The 17,019-nt window shown below is 39.7% G+C and overlaps 2 protein-coding genes across 12 annotated transcripts in view; both read right to left on the reverse strand.

Moving 5' to 3' along the window:
* Positions 1–2,235, reverse strand: part of LOC137098235 (telomerase protein component 1-like) — a 31,513-nt gene extending 29,278 nt beyond the window's left edge. For 5 of the 7 annotated variants that reach the window (XR_010910589.1, XR_010910590.1, XM_067474258.1 and 2 more), the window contains exons 1-4: positions 1,758–2,152; positions 817–1,322; positions 311–499; positions 32–181 (exon numbers count right to left, since the gene is read on the reverse strand). Coding sequence is in view for 5 of the 7 variants with exons in the window: in XM_067474258.1 (XP_067330359.1) it covers positions 32–181; positions 311–499; positions 817–1,320 (843 nt within the window). In the remaining 2 variants the exon portion in view is untranslated. The other 2 variants (XM_067474255.1, XM_067474256.1) reach the window with 2 other exon arrangements.
* A 1,287-nt stretch (positions 2,236–3,522) lies between these two features.
* LOC137098236 (telomerase protein component 1-like) overlaps positions 3,523–17,019 on the reverse strand; it is a 32,956-nt gene continuing 19,459 nt past the window's right edge. For 3 of the 5 annotated variants that reach the window (XM_067474261.1, XM_067474262.1, XM_067474260.1), the window contains exons 27-56: positions 16,904–16,996; positions 16,342–16,477; positions 15,917–16,076; positions 15,636–15,769; positions 15,175–15,263; positions 14,754–14,859; positions 14,509–14,535; positions 14,212–14,422; positions 12,642–12,762; positions 12,039–12,163; positions 11,805–11,904; positions 11,547–11,702; positions 11,229–11,441; positions 10,768–10,824; positions 10,226–10,346; positions 9,624–9,872; positions 9,381–9,532; positions 8,823–8,930; positions 8,566–8,670; positions 8,290–8,419; positions 8,100–8,161; positions 7,708–7,828; positions 6,495–6,625; positions 6,292–6,413; positions 5,913–6,056; positions 5,550–5,664; positions 5,309–5,411; positions 5,126–5,208; positions 4,952–5,056; positions 3,524–4,194 (exon numbers count right to left, since the gene is read on the reverse strand). In XM_067474261.1, the coding sequence (XP_067330362.1) occupies positions 4,060–4,194; positions 4,952–5,056; positions 5,126–5,208; positions 5,309–5,411; positions 5,550–5,664; positions 5,913–6,056; positions 6,292–6,413; positions 6,495–6,625; positions 7,708–7,828; positions 8,100–8,161; positions 8,290–8,419; positions 8,566–8,670; positions 8,823–8,930; positions 9,381–9,532; positions 9,624–9,872; positions 10,226–10,346; positions 10,768–10,824; positions 11,229–11,441; positions 11,547–11,702; positions 11,805–11,904; positions 12,039–12,163; positions 12,642–12,762; positions 14,212–14,422; positions 14,509–14,535; positions 14,754–14,859; positions 15,175–15,263; positions 15,636–15,769; positions 15,917–16,076; positions 16,342–16,477; positions 16,904–16,996 (3,714 nt within the window). In that variant the 3' untranslated portion in view covers positions 3,524–4,059. Of the gene's footprint in view, positions 4,195–4,951; positions 5,057–5,125; positions 5,209–5,308; positions 5,412–5,549; positions 5,665–5,912; positions 6,057–6,291; positions 6,414–6,494; positions 6,626–7,707; positions 7,829–8,099; positions 8,162–8,289; positions 8,420–8,565; positions 8,671–8,822; positions 8,931–9,380; positions 9,533–9,623; positions 9,873–10,225; positions 10,347–10,767; positions 10,825–11,228; positions 11,442–11,546; positions 11,703–11,804; positions 11,905–12,038; positions 12,164–12,641; positions 12,763–14,211; positions 14,423–14,508; positions 14,536–14,753; positions 14,860–15,174; positions 15,264–15,635; positions 15,770–15,916; positions 16,077–16,341; positions 16,478–16,903; positions 16,997–17,019 lie in introns of all 5 variants that reach the window. The other 2 variants (XM_067474264.1, XM_067474263.1) reach the window with 2 other exon arrangements.

The following is a 17,019-nucleotide window of genomic DNA, read 5'->3' on the forward strand; positions in this document are numbered from 1 at the left end:
ACATTACCAACAGAAAGACCTCGATACACACCTTTAGAAGAAACTCTGCGTCACAAACAGAAACTTCATTTGCCAGTTTAATAAGCCGGGTCCAAACACTTTTTTTCGAGTCCCAGTTCTTCTGCCCTGGAGGTGTGCTCTTATTGATAAGGGAGCAACAAACTTCATTCAGCATGAGATACTGAAGGACAGACAGAAACACAGGAGAGTTTTCATTCTCAGATAAGTTACTTTAACTGACACATAAAATATGCACACAGGAATATGTGTGTTAGCTGTGAAACAGAGAAATGATTGTTGCTTCTTTGACCTTTTTATCCTTAAGCTCCTCTTCAATCTTTTCCTTTGCTTTAACAAACTCTGCAAACTCCTCATGTCTGACGTCCATAGTTTGTTCTAGTTCTTGGTTGGCCAACACAGTTTCTAGAACAGGTAATTCTACAGTTGAACCTGCATTGTTAACCTCCTTGTCCAATTCAGTCAAAACATCCTCTTCTTGCTGATGAAGAAAAAAGGAATTTCCACAATTTGCATAAAATAATAATACGGCCAAATGAGATGCATCAACACTGAATTATTTTATTTATTATTAAGACAAGATCGAAGATCAACGGCTTTTGGCTTGTCCCTTCAGGGGTTGCCACAGAGGAATGTGTTCTGCACATTGATTTGCCATGAGTTTTTACGTCAGATCCCCTTCATGCCGCCACCCTCCCATTTTATCCGGGCTCGGGACCTGCACCCAGGTTGCCCTTGATGGCTGGGCAGCTGGACTCCTGGTGGATTGGGATTTGAATTATAAAATATTTCACATACCGCACTTGTGTCTTCAAAACAGGACTGCATTGCTTCAGACATTTCCTCTCTGCCTTTGTCTCCTCCATCATCCTTCTTCTGTTCTCTACCCAGACCATGAGGGAGGAATAAAGACGGGTGACCAAGGTTACTGTGCAGAGCACTGCTAGTCAGGGAGGTGGAGAGCAGAGAGTCTTTGGGGAGAGAAGAGGTCAAGGAAGAAGAGAGATGCGGAGAATTACTTGTCAGTAGCTTGTTCTGGGTGGTGAGAAGGGGAGAGGTGAGGGAAGGTGATGAAGTGGTGGAAAGAAGGGAGGATGAGGTGGAAGACAGGCTAGTGGGAGGGAGAGAGGAGGAAGGCTGTATGAGTGAAGAACGAGGTTGGGTCATCAGCACGGAGGTCTGAGTTAACAACTTATTCTCCAGATTCAGAGGAGTGTAGCTGGAAGACAAACTTTGCCCACATATACTCTGCTGCTGCTTTCCCTGGGCCATGTTTGCCTGCTGTGCAGCATGCGCCCTCATCTCTGTAGACAAGCACATAAATCAGAGGGTCAAAAGCTGTCACACTGAGCTGCTTAATAAAATCTTTCCATCCAAATTGCACAATCTCTGACAGCATTAATTACTGAGATAAGCTGTCCAGCAGCTTTTCTTTAACTGTTTGAACAAGCACTGTATGACTATAAACGGTGTGTTGCTCAACTGAGAGAGTCAATAAAAAAGAAGCAAAGTCTGGAGACGGTCAAACAGCTTTTAAGAAACCAGGAAGACCATCATAAATATGAAATCTAAAAACATTTCAATAACACAATGAAAATTGATAATTACACATACAGTACTTTAAATCAGTAAAATGACGGCACAGCGAAAGCATCAAAGAGCTCGCTGCTGCAAACCAAAAACTCTTTCATCAACAGAAAAAGGTCCTGCAACCATTGATCAACTGCAGAAAAACCTACCCTGAAGAAGAGTGAATGAGCATCAGGTCTGGTGGCAGCACTGGCTTAGGTGCTTTACTGGAAGTGCATCTAAATGACTGACCCTGCTGTTGGGTGCAGATGTGGTGTCTGCCAAGTGATTAAAACAAAAAGCTAACAGCACATTAACATTTAAAGAAAGACTCGTTTCATCTGCTTGTGGTCAGGTTTGTGTATTTAAAGAAATAAATCAAACTTTATTTTAGCATTTCTTTATTGTAACTACTTTCTACCACATTTCTCCGAGCATTATAGCATTCAGCGGCTAACAAACTACATATTTCTATCCTCTCTATCGAGTATAAACTAACGTCACAGAGTTTCGTCAATAATTTTAGCCATAAATTTAACACCGCCTGCTGATAACTTACAGTGCGACCTACCTGCCAGGTAGAGATTTGTTTTCTTTCTAACAACTTCTTCGTCCTCGTCTTCTTCTTCGTGGCAGCAGACGAACAACGATTTGGCGCATTACCGCCACCTACTGGACTAGAGTGTGGATCGGAATTGTAACGAATAAATGCAAACATTTATATCTTTTTAATGAAACCAACATAGTTTCTATCAACGTTCTAATACCGTGGATGCATAACATCTCTTCTTCATCACTAAAATCAGTTTCCTGGTTTGTGTGCCCAAACTTCGTCCTGTACAAACATGTCCTCCTATTTTACCTACATGTCCCTGAATCATTTAACCATCTTCCTGTTTTTCTGCAACTCATTGTTTCTGCCACCTTCCTTTAAAACTTCTTAACTGTTAATTAGACAAATTGAGATTGTTTTAACTTAACCTGGTTAGTGATGAGCTGAAATCAAAGCATATGCAGTTGTCTAGAGCACCACAGGAAAAAGCCAGTTGAGTCGTGAATCAGCCTCAAATGTTCCTAAAGGCCCCAATAACGGTCAGTATAAAAAAAAACCCTGTTTTCCAGATCATCGTCTCCTTAATTTATGTTAAAGATAAACATATAAAGGTAAATGTTACTGGGCTGGAAAGTTAATTAGAGTGGGTTCATTGGAGTGTTGGACTTACTCCGTTAGTTTAGTCCCAATTAGTCCAAGTAACTTTTCCTTATTTTAAATGTGTCTTTTTCATTTTCTGTCTCTTTCTGAATGTTTTGCATCTCTTTGTGGCAGTTGTGTATGTTTTAACTGAGCCCTATGAGTGTTTAACAAGAAATATTAATACTCACGTCATACAGGAGCTCTGGCCCAGGTCGCCCTGACTTCTCAGGCCTTCAGGCCTTTGCCTAGTAGGACCATTTAGCATGTGTACCCAGTTTACAGTATATGGAATATTAATAATCCCTGATTCTTCTTCCACCTTATTGCCAATTCAATTTTAATTTCTAAACTCAAAGGCATCTGTAATATAGTTGTAGTACTAACTTTCACTAAAGGTTCTAATAAATTGTGAATTTAAAGTAATATTTATTCCTTCCTCTCTTATATTAGGAATCTATGGTTATATTGTTTGTATAGGGAAAGTTGAACTAATGTCGAGTTGGGATGCTCCTGTGTTGCTCTCGGAATAGTCGTATATCTAAAGCTTTTTATTTCTTTTTTAACCAGCAAGATCCTGACATGTGTTGGATGGTTGGGATTCTGTCCCTATAAATTAAGCCAATAATTAAGCAAATGCTGTATATTCTTGTGTTTTCCACAGGTATTTCCCCCTTTTCAAGTTGCATAGCTGACATTGGAGTTGTTCTAATTGCACACGAACATAATCATAAGCTCAGTTCTCTTTTCCTTTTTATTTTACAAATCATTGAAATTTAATGTGCAGCACTATATACAGTTGTGTTTGCTTCACATTTTATTGAATACTCCACAAAGGCAATTCACTGCAAATTATTAGAGAATTACATTATAGGTAAATCCATGTTTTCTCCTTTTGTCCTTAAAAAAAAAAATTTAAATTCAAATAAGCAACAAATTGTTTATTGCGTTCATCATTTATTGTAAAAGAAAAGCTCATTTGAGTTTTCTTCATATCCTAATCTTCAATCCTGAGTTTATCAAAACGTAGTGATAAATTAATTTCAAAAAAATGACAATAGATGAAAATGCTTAAGTCTGTAGATTTTTTATACTTGCCTGATCCATTTGCAAGTTTCTCGTCATCTAAATGAAGGCACGTGTAAACATGAGAATTGCATAGCAACTTTTACAAAGACCCTTTTTTCAACATATTTTTGATTAAATGCACATTCATCATTGAAGCAAAGACACAACATATTAACGATAATCTTTGGTTATAGTAGCAATCAATTCACTTTTTAAAGTCCTTCTCTAAATTGCCTCCAGGAGAGAAAGTAGATTTTTCCCTGTCCATCACCACAAAGCAGCTCAGTGGGTTTTTGAGGGTTTACATCCAAAACCAGAACAGGACCTGCACATGCAAACATACCCACCTGTGTGAAGAGAGAGAGAAAGAAGAACAGTGATGCACAAACAGGAGAAAGACAGATTGAAATATTGTATAATAAAAACATTTCAGGAGAATGGAGACATTTTGGAATTAGCAGATGGCAGGAGAATTATACAGTAGTAAATCCATGAGGGATATATATGACATTAATTTATTAATAGCTGTCTTCTTCTTTTCCATGCATCTGTTCCCTTTCAGGGGTCGCGACAGCGAATCATTTGTCTCCAACTAAACCTATCTTAAGTCAGGCGTCAAGACAACTATATTGTATAATATAACAGTATAATTTCCACTATGTATAAAGGGCATATTTTGCACAAACATTTAAAAGATTAAATAATCAAATTCATATTGGTTTCAGGATGTATAAGTAGCTGTGCCCCATCTTATTATTATAGTCTGTATAGTCCAGTTTTTGACCCCAGGGGCCAAAACTGGACTATACAGTGACTATACTGCACTGCTTAGTTTCCTCAGTGTTTGCTGAAAAACCAAAAGATTTCAGCTTATTTGAATCCTCACCAGTTTTCACCTCTACAGTACAGTGATAAGGTCCAATATGTATATGGCTATGATAATTTGACAAATTAATTGATCCTTTGGCAATTTTCGGTCAAAATTAGGAAGAAATTACAGTTTAGATTGTGAATCACCAATCCAATAGAAGATAAATATGCTATGATCTTTAAGCCAAATTAGTCACTCCTACATCCGACTTAGATTTTCATGATATAATGTACCCGTTTCTTGGTGGTTCTGTCCCACAGCTTCACTGTCCTGTCATAGGAGGCTGAGATTATGGTGCTGTCAGTGATTTTCAGCACACTGATCCTGTCACTGTGAGCCTGTGGACAAAACATCATTAGTAAACAGCTTTTCTTGTTGTAGAAAATGTGTAGTGAAGCATTTCTTACCATTCTTATGTTCTTCCACAAGGAAACCTCTGGAGGGTGGTTGAACCACACGTTTCCATTAACATCTCCACACACCACAAAGTCTAAAAAGGTATGCAGCACATTTGCAGTAGCATTTGGAGCAATAATTCCAGTAATATCAATGCTTGAAGTAAGAGTAGCAAAGGTAACAGCAGTTTGTACCTTTGTCCACAGTTGCAGCCGTCATAATGCTATTCTTCATCTCCTCATCAATATGTACAGTGTTCTCGCTGAAAGCTGACTCATTTTCTGGGCCCATGGCAAACTAGAAGGCAAATCACACTTTGATTTTATTCACATGTCAGTGACATGTAGTAACTTGATATAAGTAGGAGCTGCTGAATTGTACCCCCCCCCCAAAAAAAAGGTTGGAGGATTGAGTTGTAGGTTGGCTCAAACTCACAAGGAAGCCAATTTGAATTTTTCTTTTTTCATATATATCGTCACAAATGCCCAACAGCCACAAGCTTTTCTCATCGTTATGGATCACATCTAAAACTCTGGCCCTTTGGACCCATCTGCAAAAGGACAAATATTCAGAATAAGCATGACAATAAACTCTTGTAAAATTAATAATCACAGCGTTAGCTGATCTCATTTTTTTTGCTGATAAATGTATTATAGAAAATTTCAAACTTTGTATGATCACAATAAATACTTTTGCCAGAATAAAACTCAAAGCTTATTAACCAGCCTTCATGAACTTGGAAAAGCGTTTATTAAAACAACCTAGACATCGATTATATTGTACAACATGTTGTGTTACCTAGAGACTGTGTAATTCTCACTGTCTTCATCGTTTTTTGAGACGTCAAATATGTTTCCAGTTTCAGAAACACCAATCAGGACAGAGCAGTAGGTGAGGTGGACCAGTTGTTGTGTTGTTGTGTACGTGGTTACCTTCACTAGTCTGAAACACAGAATAAAGCAGGACTGCTTGGTGCGAAGAATCTCATTACACCTTAAAGTATGTGATGACCTTAATTTTCTCACTAGAACGCACATAATTCCATTGAGAAATTAAAAAGTCTGTGTGCTGTTGGTTAAGAAACCTGTTTAAATTTAGCACTAGAACAAAGATGGGTGATTATGGGGAGGTTTTATCTGCTGCTTCCTAACACAGTTACCATTTTGATGTTGTTCACCTTGCATTGCTGTGTTGGTGATTCCACACCAGCTTCCAAACATCAACACCCCACTGCATGTAGCCGACAGCCAGCTGGCTGTCAGGCATGGAGCAGATCACTGTGATGGGGCTGTCTGAAGCCTGAAAGTGACAGACACTGTGTGATTACACAAACACAAAAGAACACAGGCCAAGTTTAAATCCCTTTGTGTACTTCTTCACCTGCTTGTGACCAATCACTCTGTTGTTTTGCCACAATTCCAGAAAACCGGATTCATAACCAGCAAGAGCCAAACCATCTTTCTGAGAGAAGCAGAGGGCGGTGACGGGGCCTCTCAGGCTAAGAGGACTCTCTGTAAAGAATTAAAAGTGAGTGACACTGCACAGACCATCTTTAAAAACGCCACCTCTTCCTCACTACGTACGAGCTGGTCAGACACTCACTGGTGGTTATGTAAATAACCCAACGTTCTCTTTCATAGCATTCCTTTTGTGTCTCACATTGGGAAACACCAGGTAGATGTTGTCCCCACTGTCCCTCAAAGAGCACTACTGAGATGCACCTATACTAAGCAGTGAATGAGCTAGTAAGGAAGCTGTAACATCCAGCCTGTTAAACCTAGCAAAGGTATGAGGTGAGACCCAACTTGCTGCAGCACAAATGTCCTGAATGGAGGTCCCTCTGAAAAAAGCCCATGAGGTGGTAGAGTGCGTCCGCAGCCCCGCTGGTGGCTGTAGACCCCTAGAGCTATATGTCAAGGCAATAGTCCTGTCAATGTAGACGTGCCAGGAGATAGCAATCTCTTCCAACAGCTCCAGGAAGGTTGGCAGCAGTTGTTTCCGCTTTCTGCAGCTTCTTCCAGTCGAAGCGTGACCGAGTCACCTCGGCTTGAACCTCAGGCCACTGGATATTGGTCACACTGAAGGCGTTTCCAATGTGACACACAAAACGAATGCTATGAAGATAACCGCAAAAGACAGACCACAAAATAAAGCGGCACAGCTAATCCTACTCTAATCATCATCATAACACACAAACATAACAATGACTAGGGGCTACTCTAACAACTTATAGAAACGGTAAGCTTTTTATTTTGTGTTTAAAATTTGGTGAGTAATGGTGGTTTCAGATTTACCATGCAAATAAATAGTTTGCATAGGATAAATCCATTAGGATGCTACAGACACCTTCAGAGGATACACATGACATTTTGCTGACTTTTTTCAAGCTTTCTTTCCTCGACTAATCTTAATTTTGAGGAGTTGCAATAATTTACTTTAAAATTAAAAGTCCAAAAGATGCTCTCTCCATTTTAATTTCATTTTTGATCTGACCTTGGTCTGTGTAAGAACAAACATTTTACGTGCAGATAATAGCAACTAGTTTAGCTTTTCAAAAAAAAAGTACTTATGCTGGCAATGTAAACAGTATTACTAGTTGTCCGTGTCCAGCATCGCAATGAGCAATCTTCAGAAACTGTGAGAAATTCTCCTCCTTTGTGAACAATTCCACGAACTGCACCACTGTGACCCCGAAAGGAGTTCAAGTGCTCCACCTGTACATAAAATACAGGGTGTGAGACAGGAGACAAAAGTAGAATAAATGAGTGTCAATGTTCACTCACTTCACGGACAATGAGACAGCAGATAAGTAACAATCACGTATTGGAGAGAACCCCACATAAAACTGAAGAGAGAATGTTAATTGTGAATTAATTTAACACAAAAATGAATCGATCTGTGAGTGTGACAAAAGCATGAATAAAGATAAAGAGAGGTTAACATGGGTGATCTGGAAATATTGTAATGAACTGAGAACAGACAGACCAGAAGCGGTTTCCAAATCCGCACTGTGCCGTCATCAGATGCAGTGAAAACAGTCATTTCTTCTGGATTGGTTGAAAGCACAGCAATAAAGTATTATTACAAACATTAAGCTTGAGGACTTATTATTGTACAATATGGTAAACGACAGGGAGACAAAAAGAGTCCACTTGTGCCGTTTCCTCTACAGTACCTGTGTTTGGGTGGAGACAGCAGTGGTGTATCCGCTGCTTGTGGGCAGTGATGTGACAGATTTCTATGGAGGTTTCCCAGTTCCACACATGTAGTGCTCCCTCTGCACAGCCAGCCACCACATACTGTCCCTGCACACAGAAACAACAACAGTTGACTCTTCGATAATTCGGGAACACAGCTAAATATTCATTTATCCACCTAAAGAGCTCATTTACCATAGTGTGATGACTATGTACACTGCATTATATCAATACACCTAAAGAAACCTTCTTACTAGGCAGCAGACTGAGGTAAGAGGACTCCTCCAGGAAATTTCCCTGTAATGCTGGCCTGACTGCAGGTCCCATAAACAAAGTCTTCCATCGACTGAAGCACTAATCTGGAAGAGAAAAGGTGGCTGAGAAAGTTTCTAGAGACACAAAAGTAAATGTAGTATGTTAATACTGCATGTCTCTGTGGGACAGACCTGTAGCTTTTTATTTTTAATAAGTTTTATTTATGGCACTTGGGAAAAATACAACAATGACTCACGACACAGTCTGGAGTCCAAACACAGCCAGTGATCCATGCTCTGTGAGAGTGAAGGAGCGATTTAGAAAGAGCAGCAGGAGACGAACTCACATCCCACAGCATCAGGACCTGCAACAAATTCAGGTTTTTTTGTTAATCTAGTTGCACAGTGACAAGAATTCTACAACATGGGACACATGAGGTCCCATTAGAACTACTCGAACAAATGGATTTGCTCTTAACTGGCATGTACAAGCGATTTAAGGTGATTTATTGCATTCGCCAATTTTCTCTTAGCTGCAAATGAAATTCTTGAGAGGCCTAGACCTTTCGAAAGTGACATGAACAGTCTGTCTTTCTCGGGGGGGGGGGATTATGGTGGCTTTGTCTGAGAGAGTTTAAGTTTTAAATGTGATTCATTCTGTAGTTAAACTTGCAACTGAAAAAAAAGGTGCTGCCTTTCAGCTGGATATGGAGAAAAGCGCTCAGACTGACATAGTGTCCAGTGACTCTCTGCATAAGCCTTTCTATATTACATAATATTCTTTGTATATTAGTTTTATTAAGAAATTATCCCACCTGATCTTTTCCTCCAGACAGTAACTGTCCACCATCAGGGCTGAAAGCCAGACAGGTGACTCCTCCACTGTGACCCCTCAGCAACGCATGTGGCTCAATTGAAGAGTCAAGGGCCAGATCGCTCAACAACCACAAAGCAATAGTGAAGTCATCTAAATGAAAAGGTAAATATACAAAAGACATAATGTGACTGTACCGTTTTGTTTTTTATTTTTTAAACCAGATCAGGTTTTTAAGCCATACCCGAAGCTGTAGCCAGGTAAGTGGAGTTTTGTGCCAGTGCCAGGGTAGTTCCTAGTTGCACACCAAACATTCTCAGCATTTTCAGACTAGCCATCTTTCCCTCTACTTCTTTTCTCTTCCAGCACCTTAAATAATTGTCACTCCCTCCAGACACCAGCAGATCAGGTTCAGTCTGCTCTGGGTCCAAAACAACCCACAGCAGACACAGTATGGACACGTCAAGGTCACTGGACGCCCAAATCATGTCACCTATAGAGAGTTATAAAGAGAGATTTTGTTTACTAAATCTGAGTGTTACCTCTTCCGTTTTAGCACCGAATAAAGATATTGTATTATTCAACAATCAAAGATGTTTTGTTTCCTTTAAATCCCTAAATTACTGCATTTCTGCTCCACAATACAATACAAAAGCAACATATGAAATGCTATAGAATATAAATGTAGCTACTGTGTACAGCTACAACTTCTGTAAAATATTACAGTTACAAAGCAAATGGTGGAAGTTTAGAATTTGAAGTCATGTCTTCTTAAACTGCCTTTAGCTGTCATCTGCACATCTCTACACTTTTTTAAAATATATGTTTCCAGTCAAGCAAACACACCTGAGTCAAGACTGAAGAGTTTGATGCCTTTAGCATGGTAACCCACAGAAGCATAGTCTCCACTCACAGCCACACAGAGTGCGGCCGGATCAGAGAATACAGACTTTTTTAGAGGTGGATCCTGCTCTCTCACATACGTACACACACACACACACACACACACACACACACACACACACACACACACACACACACTCAACTAAACAACTGGAGCAATTTGAAAAAAAAAAAAGTCTGCTGTATCTTCATTATGGAAAAAACTAATTAACAACTAGCCTTTAAATATATATCATCTTATGTTAGATTGTAACTGAATCAAATGCGTCTCTTGAATACTGTATATGCAATTGCCATGGCCAGCACCTTGTTTTTAGAAGAAATTACCACAATATCAAATTAGAATACCAACTTGTGCAGCTTGTAAAAATGTCTTTGTGTCTACAGTCTTTTTGTGGAATATGTGACCACTAGAAGGGATTAAAAAAAGAGTTAGCTGATGCCAGTGTATTATGTAAAAACTCAAAGATCGATATTGAACTTACATGATCACTTTTTAATGTCATGACTGAACGTCCAAGTTCTCCTGACCAGAGGTGGAGCTGTTTTATAGGAAACAAAATTACACTGATCAAAAATAAGACAGAGGATATGTCTTGCAGCAGCTAAAGAAATGCAACCTGCCAAAGTCAATTATGGTATATTTCTACACTGATGTCACTGAAACCATCCTGACCCGCTCCATCACTGTTTGCTATGCTGCCTCCACCAACAAGGATAAGAACAGACTGTAGCATATCGTTCAGTTGGCTGATTGGCTGACAGTTGGTGTGATTGGCTGCAATTTGCCACTTCTGCATTTCTCTAGGACCCTGGACTAAAACTTTCAGAAAGACCCCCCTCTGGCAAAAGGCTGTGCTCTATCAAACCCTCACACCACAAAAACTGTTTCTTCTCGTCTGCTGCTGGCTGAACAAGGCCCAGGCCCCCCAAATAAAAAACTCACCATGTGATCCGATCCAGCGCTGAGCAGCATGGCTCCATCATCCAGGAAGGTGAGGGCCTCTATAGCTCCACAGTGAGCCTGGAAACATCGCACACAGGTGGAGGTGGGCACTGACCACATCCTGACCTCTCCAGACACAGAGCCAGAGCAGAGCATGGAGGAGGAGGAAGAGAAGCAGAGACTGCGCACTGAGCGCTGGTGACCACGCAGAGACTGAGGGAAAAGACGGAATAGTTTAACAATAAATGATTTTAATTTGGAGAAGTAAGCATTCTATGCAAGTAACAATTCCTTTGATGTCTCCTCACTAAAACTCACTGTTAGAGATTTATTTTGCAGCCAGTTCCACACAATCACATTTCCATCCCAGCAGCCAGCAGCCAGCAGATGACCCTTGGGGTCAAAGTTCGCACAGTTCAATGGGCTAGAGCTGGGCAATGCCGCTACCACATGACCCTTGGAAGAGGACCAGACCTGAAATACCAGAAAAGTATTTTGCAAATAAAATGAGAAATACTAAAATCAAACGGCTGAAGAACTAATACCAAAGTTTATTGTAATTTGTTGGAGACCAACTTTAAGCAAGAGGTCAAGAGAAACGGTTGCAAAGTGCTTTCGGTCTCCAGTGACATCACTTGCTGTTATCACATGACTGTGGCCATCAATAAGAGCAGTCCTGCAACAGCACAAAACACAAGTCAGCTATTTAAAACGGTCTATGCTAGAGTATATCTGAGAAAGGCCAACAGGATTCTGGGATTGTTACAAAGTCAGGTATTATGCAAAATTTCCTTCTAACACTTCTTTCACCTGCAGCTGTTCTTGATGTCCCAGATCTCTATCCTTCCATCAAAGGAGGTGGAAGCAAGATGTCCATCGTTCAGAAAGACACAGCTTGAGATCCCGTCACAACTGCTCACCAGCGACCTCACTTCCTGAAAAATGCATATTAGATATTTCTGCAGCTGTTTTTCTCATCACATTTATTAAGTGAACAGCCCATTTTCTCAAACATACTGGAATTGTATTTGTTTTACATACTGTGCAAAACAATACAAAATACTGGGAGGACAGCAGAACAAAGATAAAGATTCATTATCTTTAACCTGGGAAGGCTAAAAATCAGATAGCTAACCTGATGCATTTATACATGGATTTTATATAAGAAGGCTGAAAGTGAGTTGTGTGTAAACAAGTAATGTCTGTTCAGGATTGCTACTCCTTCGCTCAATCTAGAAAACACAATTACACACCACACACCATGTAAGCTATATGGTAAGGTAGGGTAAACTAATGATAAAGAACACAGAAAATCAGGAAGATATTTTTTTAGATTAATATGACAATAACCATATGACAGTAAGTATATACCAAAATAAAACCCCAAATCCTGGAACTAAAGTTTGTTCATACTTGTCCTGTTTGTGTCTTGATGAAATGCAGCCTTCCCTGTCTAGTACCAACCACCATCAGCTCTCCATCAACGCTCAAAACCAAACAGGTTGGTTCAGACGAGAAGGTTGACACAAGTAAACTGTGATGAAACACACAAGACTGTATATCAATTTCCAATCAAACACAAATATACCTTTTGCCAAAGTACAACCCCAATTCCTAAAAAGTTGGGAAAATGTGAAAACCTAAATAAAATTGAATGCAATGATTTGAATGATGCAAATCTCATTAACCCATATTTTATTTACAATACAACATAAACAACATATCAGATGCTGAAACAGACATTTTACCATTTCATGGAAAATATTGCCTTATTTTGAATTTGATGGCAGCAACACACCTCAGATCCCACATCTTGGAAGAGGGGCAACATGAGGCTGGAAAAATAATTGCCACAAATAAAAAACAAATGAAGGAGCATTTAACAACTAATTAGGTAGCTGGCAACAGGTCAGTAACATGACTGGGTATAAAAGGAGCATTTCAGAGAGGAAGAGCCTCTCAAATTTAAAGATTTAAAGGCAGAGAGGTTCACCAATCTGTGACAAACTGTGCCCAACAATTTCAGAAAAACGTTCCTCAACATAAAATTGCAAAGACTATGAAGATCCGACCATCTACAGTATATAATATCTTCAAAAGATTCAGAAAATCAGGATGAAGCTAGCTACAAGGTCAAGGTCAAAATTAAATGCATGTGATCTTTGGGTCCTCAGTTGGCACTGCATTGAAAACATGGGAATGGGTTCAGGAACACTTCCAGATATCACTGTCTGTGAACACAGTTCACCATACAATCAACAAATGTAAGTTAAAGCTGTAACTTTCAAAGAAGAAGACATATGTGAACATGATCTAGAAACTCTGCTGGGTTTCTGGGCCAAGTCTTATTTAAAATGGTCTGAGGCAAAATGGAAAACTCTTCTGTGGTCAGATGAATCAAAAATTGAAATTGTTTTTGGAAACCATGGACACCCTGTTCTGTGGACTAAAGAGGAGAGGGACCATCCAGCTTGTTAACAATGGACAGTTCAAAAGCTTTCATCTCTGATGGTATGGGGCTGTATTAGTGCCTATGGCGTGGGGGGCTTTCACATCTGGATTGGAACCATCAATGCTGAAATGTAAACAGTGGTTTTAGACTGGAGCAACATATGTTCCCATCCAGACAACGTCTTTTCAGGGAAGGACGATGCTAAACCACATGCTGCATCCATCACAACAACATGGAGAGAAAAGGGGATGCTACACAATGGCAAACATCACCCTCTTCCAACTTTTTTGAGACGTGTTGCCATCAATTTTAAAATTAGCTCATATTTTCCATGAAATGGAAAAGTTTCTCAGTTTCAAGATCTGATATGTTGTTTATGTTCTACTATGAATAAAATATGGGTTGATGAGATTTGCAAATCATTGCATTCTGTTCTTATTTATGTTTTATACATCTTCGCCAATGTTTTTGAAATTGGGGTTGTAATTTCCACTAACACAAATTGAAGCTTACCACTATAAACCCACCCACCTTGGGTCTTGAACAGTCTGACTTTCACGGTTTAGCCACTCAACTACCTGGACCCCTCCATTTCCCACTAGAGCTTGTGCCCACTTGTGAGCAGAGGTCTCTGGAAGCTCATTGAGGGCCTGCTGAATGAAAAGATCCGGCCAAGAAGAGAGCAAGGGGGCATATCGCTGCATGAAACTATGACAATCCTTCATACTGTCCTGAAAGTCAACTGTAAAGGCAAAAAAAAAAACTTGTAAGAACAATAAAACTTAAAATTGTGAGGAGCTTGTGGGTAAAATATTTTAAAGCACTTACTTGATGTTGCACACACATTCTTCTTATCTGAAGAAAAGGACAACATATACAGGATACAAAAATTAGTATTTGTTTTGATTTGCTACTTATCAAGGGGATGTTTTCCTGAGTCAACCTGCCTCTTCTTCAGTTTCAACTGAATATGAGCAAAAATTTGAAGAACTACAGGTAAATGATCTCAAAAGCAGCTAAACTATACAACGACATCATCACATTTATCATATAGTATCATTATGCAAACCCACCGTAGGTCTCCAGGAGGTGGTGCAGGAGGCCGTTGCGCACATTAGCATACAGGAAAAAGTAGCTTGAGAGCAGAGAATGAAGCAACTCCAGTTGGTCACTTAAGATCTAAACCAAAAATCAGAAAGACGATAAAACTGAGAAAGATCATCGGTAACTGTTAGTCTCTGAATGTGTCTGTATGAGGCATATTACATTTATTTTCCTGAATGAGCAATTTGTTTTCGGCTAAACACTCTAAACACTTAAGTTTGATTTAAGTTCACTGCAGCACTGTCTGTTTAAAATTTTATTAATTTATAATACACAATACACAAGATTCTATAAATGTTGCTTGTCTGCTGTATTGCCAGAAGTGATTCATCTAGCTTTCAACCTTTGCCAAAGCACTGTTGTGATGAGTGGTGATAGATAATTACTTACCAGGCTAGAAGGCAGGTGCAAAACAGAGTTGGCCTCACCGTGAAAGAAGGTATCTTCTCCCTGGGGGTCTGCCCCCACCCAGAAATGAGCTGTTGAAGATCAAATAACATATGGAACCACAGACTGTTTTAATGTGATATTTGACATCTTTGTAATGCAGAAAATTGACATTAGCTGGTAAACTTAGAACAAACATGTTTGCAGAGGATAGTAAGTTACACTAAGGTACATAAATTATCTTTAAGACACAATCATGCTACGCCTGTGTGTTTTATGCTCTTTTCCTATCCCGTTTTGTTTTCATCTCTTCGAATCTTGTTTTAATGTTCTTGTTTAATTGAATAATGAAAGTGTGTTATTTGCCTCAGATTTGTGAGGTTTCTAATTCAAAACTAAAACAGGAATTAAAAAACAATTTAAGAAAAGTGAGACAATGTGACTAAAACTAAAACACCTTTTACCTGCTAGTATGACATGAGCTCTGGTTCTGTCACTTTCCGCTGGGAGGAGAAAGTCTTCAAAGGCTTGTTTTACCACTGGATTGGTTAGAGCCAGCAGGTCATCAGTGCTGTGACAATGAGATGAGCCAACCAGACTGCAGGAAAATGTTCAAGGATGTTAATGCCCACACGGGTTCATGTCAGACATCATTTACAATGTATCTAAACAGACTGAAAAATATGAGTTTTTGTAATAAAAGTCATATCTTGACAATCAATTTCTGCTCTCATGAGATCCATACCTTTGTAAACTCTGCATTATACGGATAAATGTTGCCATGGGAACACGTCCTTCAGGATTCCTGGACAAGTGCAGCACTTCCTTCCATGACATTTGTCCATCCCGTGAGAATAGGTCATTGCATGTGTTCAGTAAAGAGTACAAGTCTCTCTTGCTGAGGGCTGTGGATGAAGAGGAGAAAATTTTGTGTACTATATTCAGTTCAGCACTTCAAGGCAAGTCTGCTGACCAGAAACACCAAAGCCAATCGAACAAGGGCCCTTAAAGGGCACTCGACAGACAACACTGTAGGAATAGTACAGTGTAGAGTGAAACCGAAAAAAAAAACAAAATAAGATTAATAACTACAGCCTAATAGTTGGGTTCCTTTATTGGCCCCCTTGGTAGTGTGGACTCTGGGTCATCCGCCCATGATACATATCTTACCAGTGGTGCTGACGGTGAACACTGCCAAAGCCCAGTGGAGTCCTGGAAAGTCCCTGTACTGGCAGCAGAGCCTGTTCAGGCTGTGCTGCAGCAACTGCTTCAGAGAGTGAGGCAAACTGTGGAGGTTCTCCTTCAACTAAGACACAAAACAAAATCTGATGGAATCATTAATATGTTAAAAATGAAAGAATGTGAAAACTTTACTAAGCCATTGTAAAAAAATAAGGTTTGCTTCCTTGTACATGTTGAAAAATTCTGCTGTTGGGGGGTGAGCCAAACTGTGTACGAAAGGCCACCTATGGTTAATGCAGTCAACTCATTACCTACGTTATATCTTCCATCGTGTGGAGACAGTTGTAGGCAGTTAGGCCAGCTTGCTTCAATAGCGTTTTGAGAGAGAAGCTGACTGAATGACGAGTGATGCTGTGCATCTTAATTAGCTGCCACTCGGGCTTGGCGTAACAGTACGTGTATAAATGCATTTATGAATACACAAGGGGCCACATCCCAAGAGAAACATGACAACTCTCATCAGAAAGTGGCTAAAAAGGTCACATCTGACCTTGTCAAACGAAGCAAAGTTCCTCAGGTCTTCACAGGCCAGGTGCAGGTAGAGAGGACTCCCTGCTCCATTCTTCATTATCAGTGTCTGCAGCTGGCCAAGCACAGCATGGTTTT

This window comes from Channa argus, chromosome 14 (genome assembly GCF_033026475.1).
Source record: "Channa argus isolate prfri chromosome 14, Channa argus male v1.0, whole genome shotgun sequence".
Lineage (NCBI taxonomy): Eukaryota > Metazoa > Chordata > Actinopteri > Anabantiformes > Channidae > Channa > Channa argus.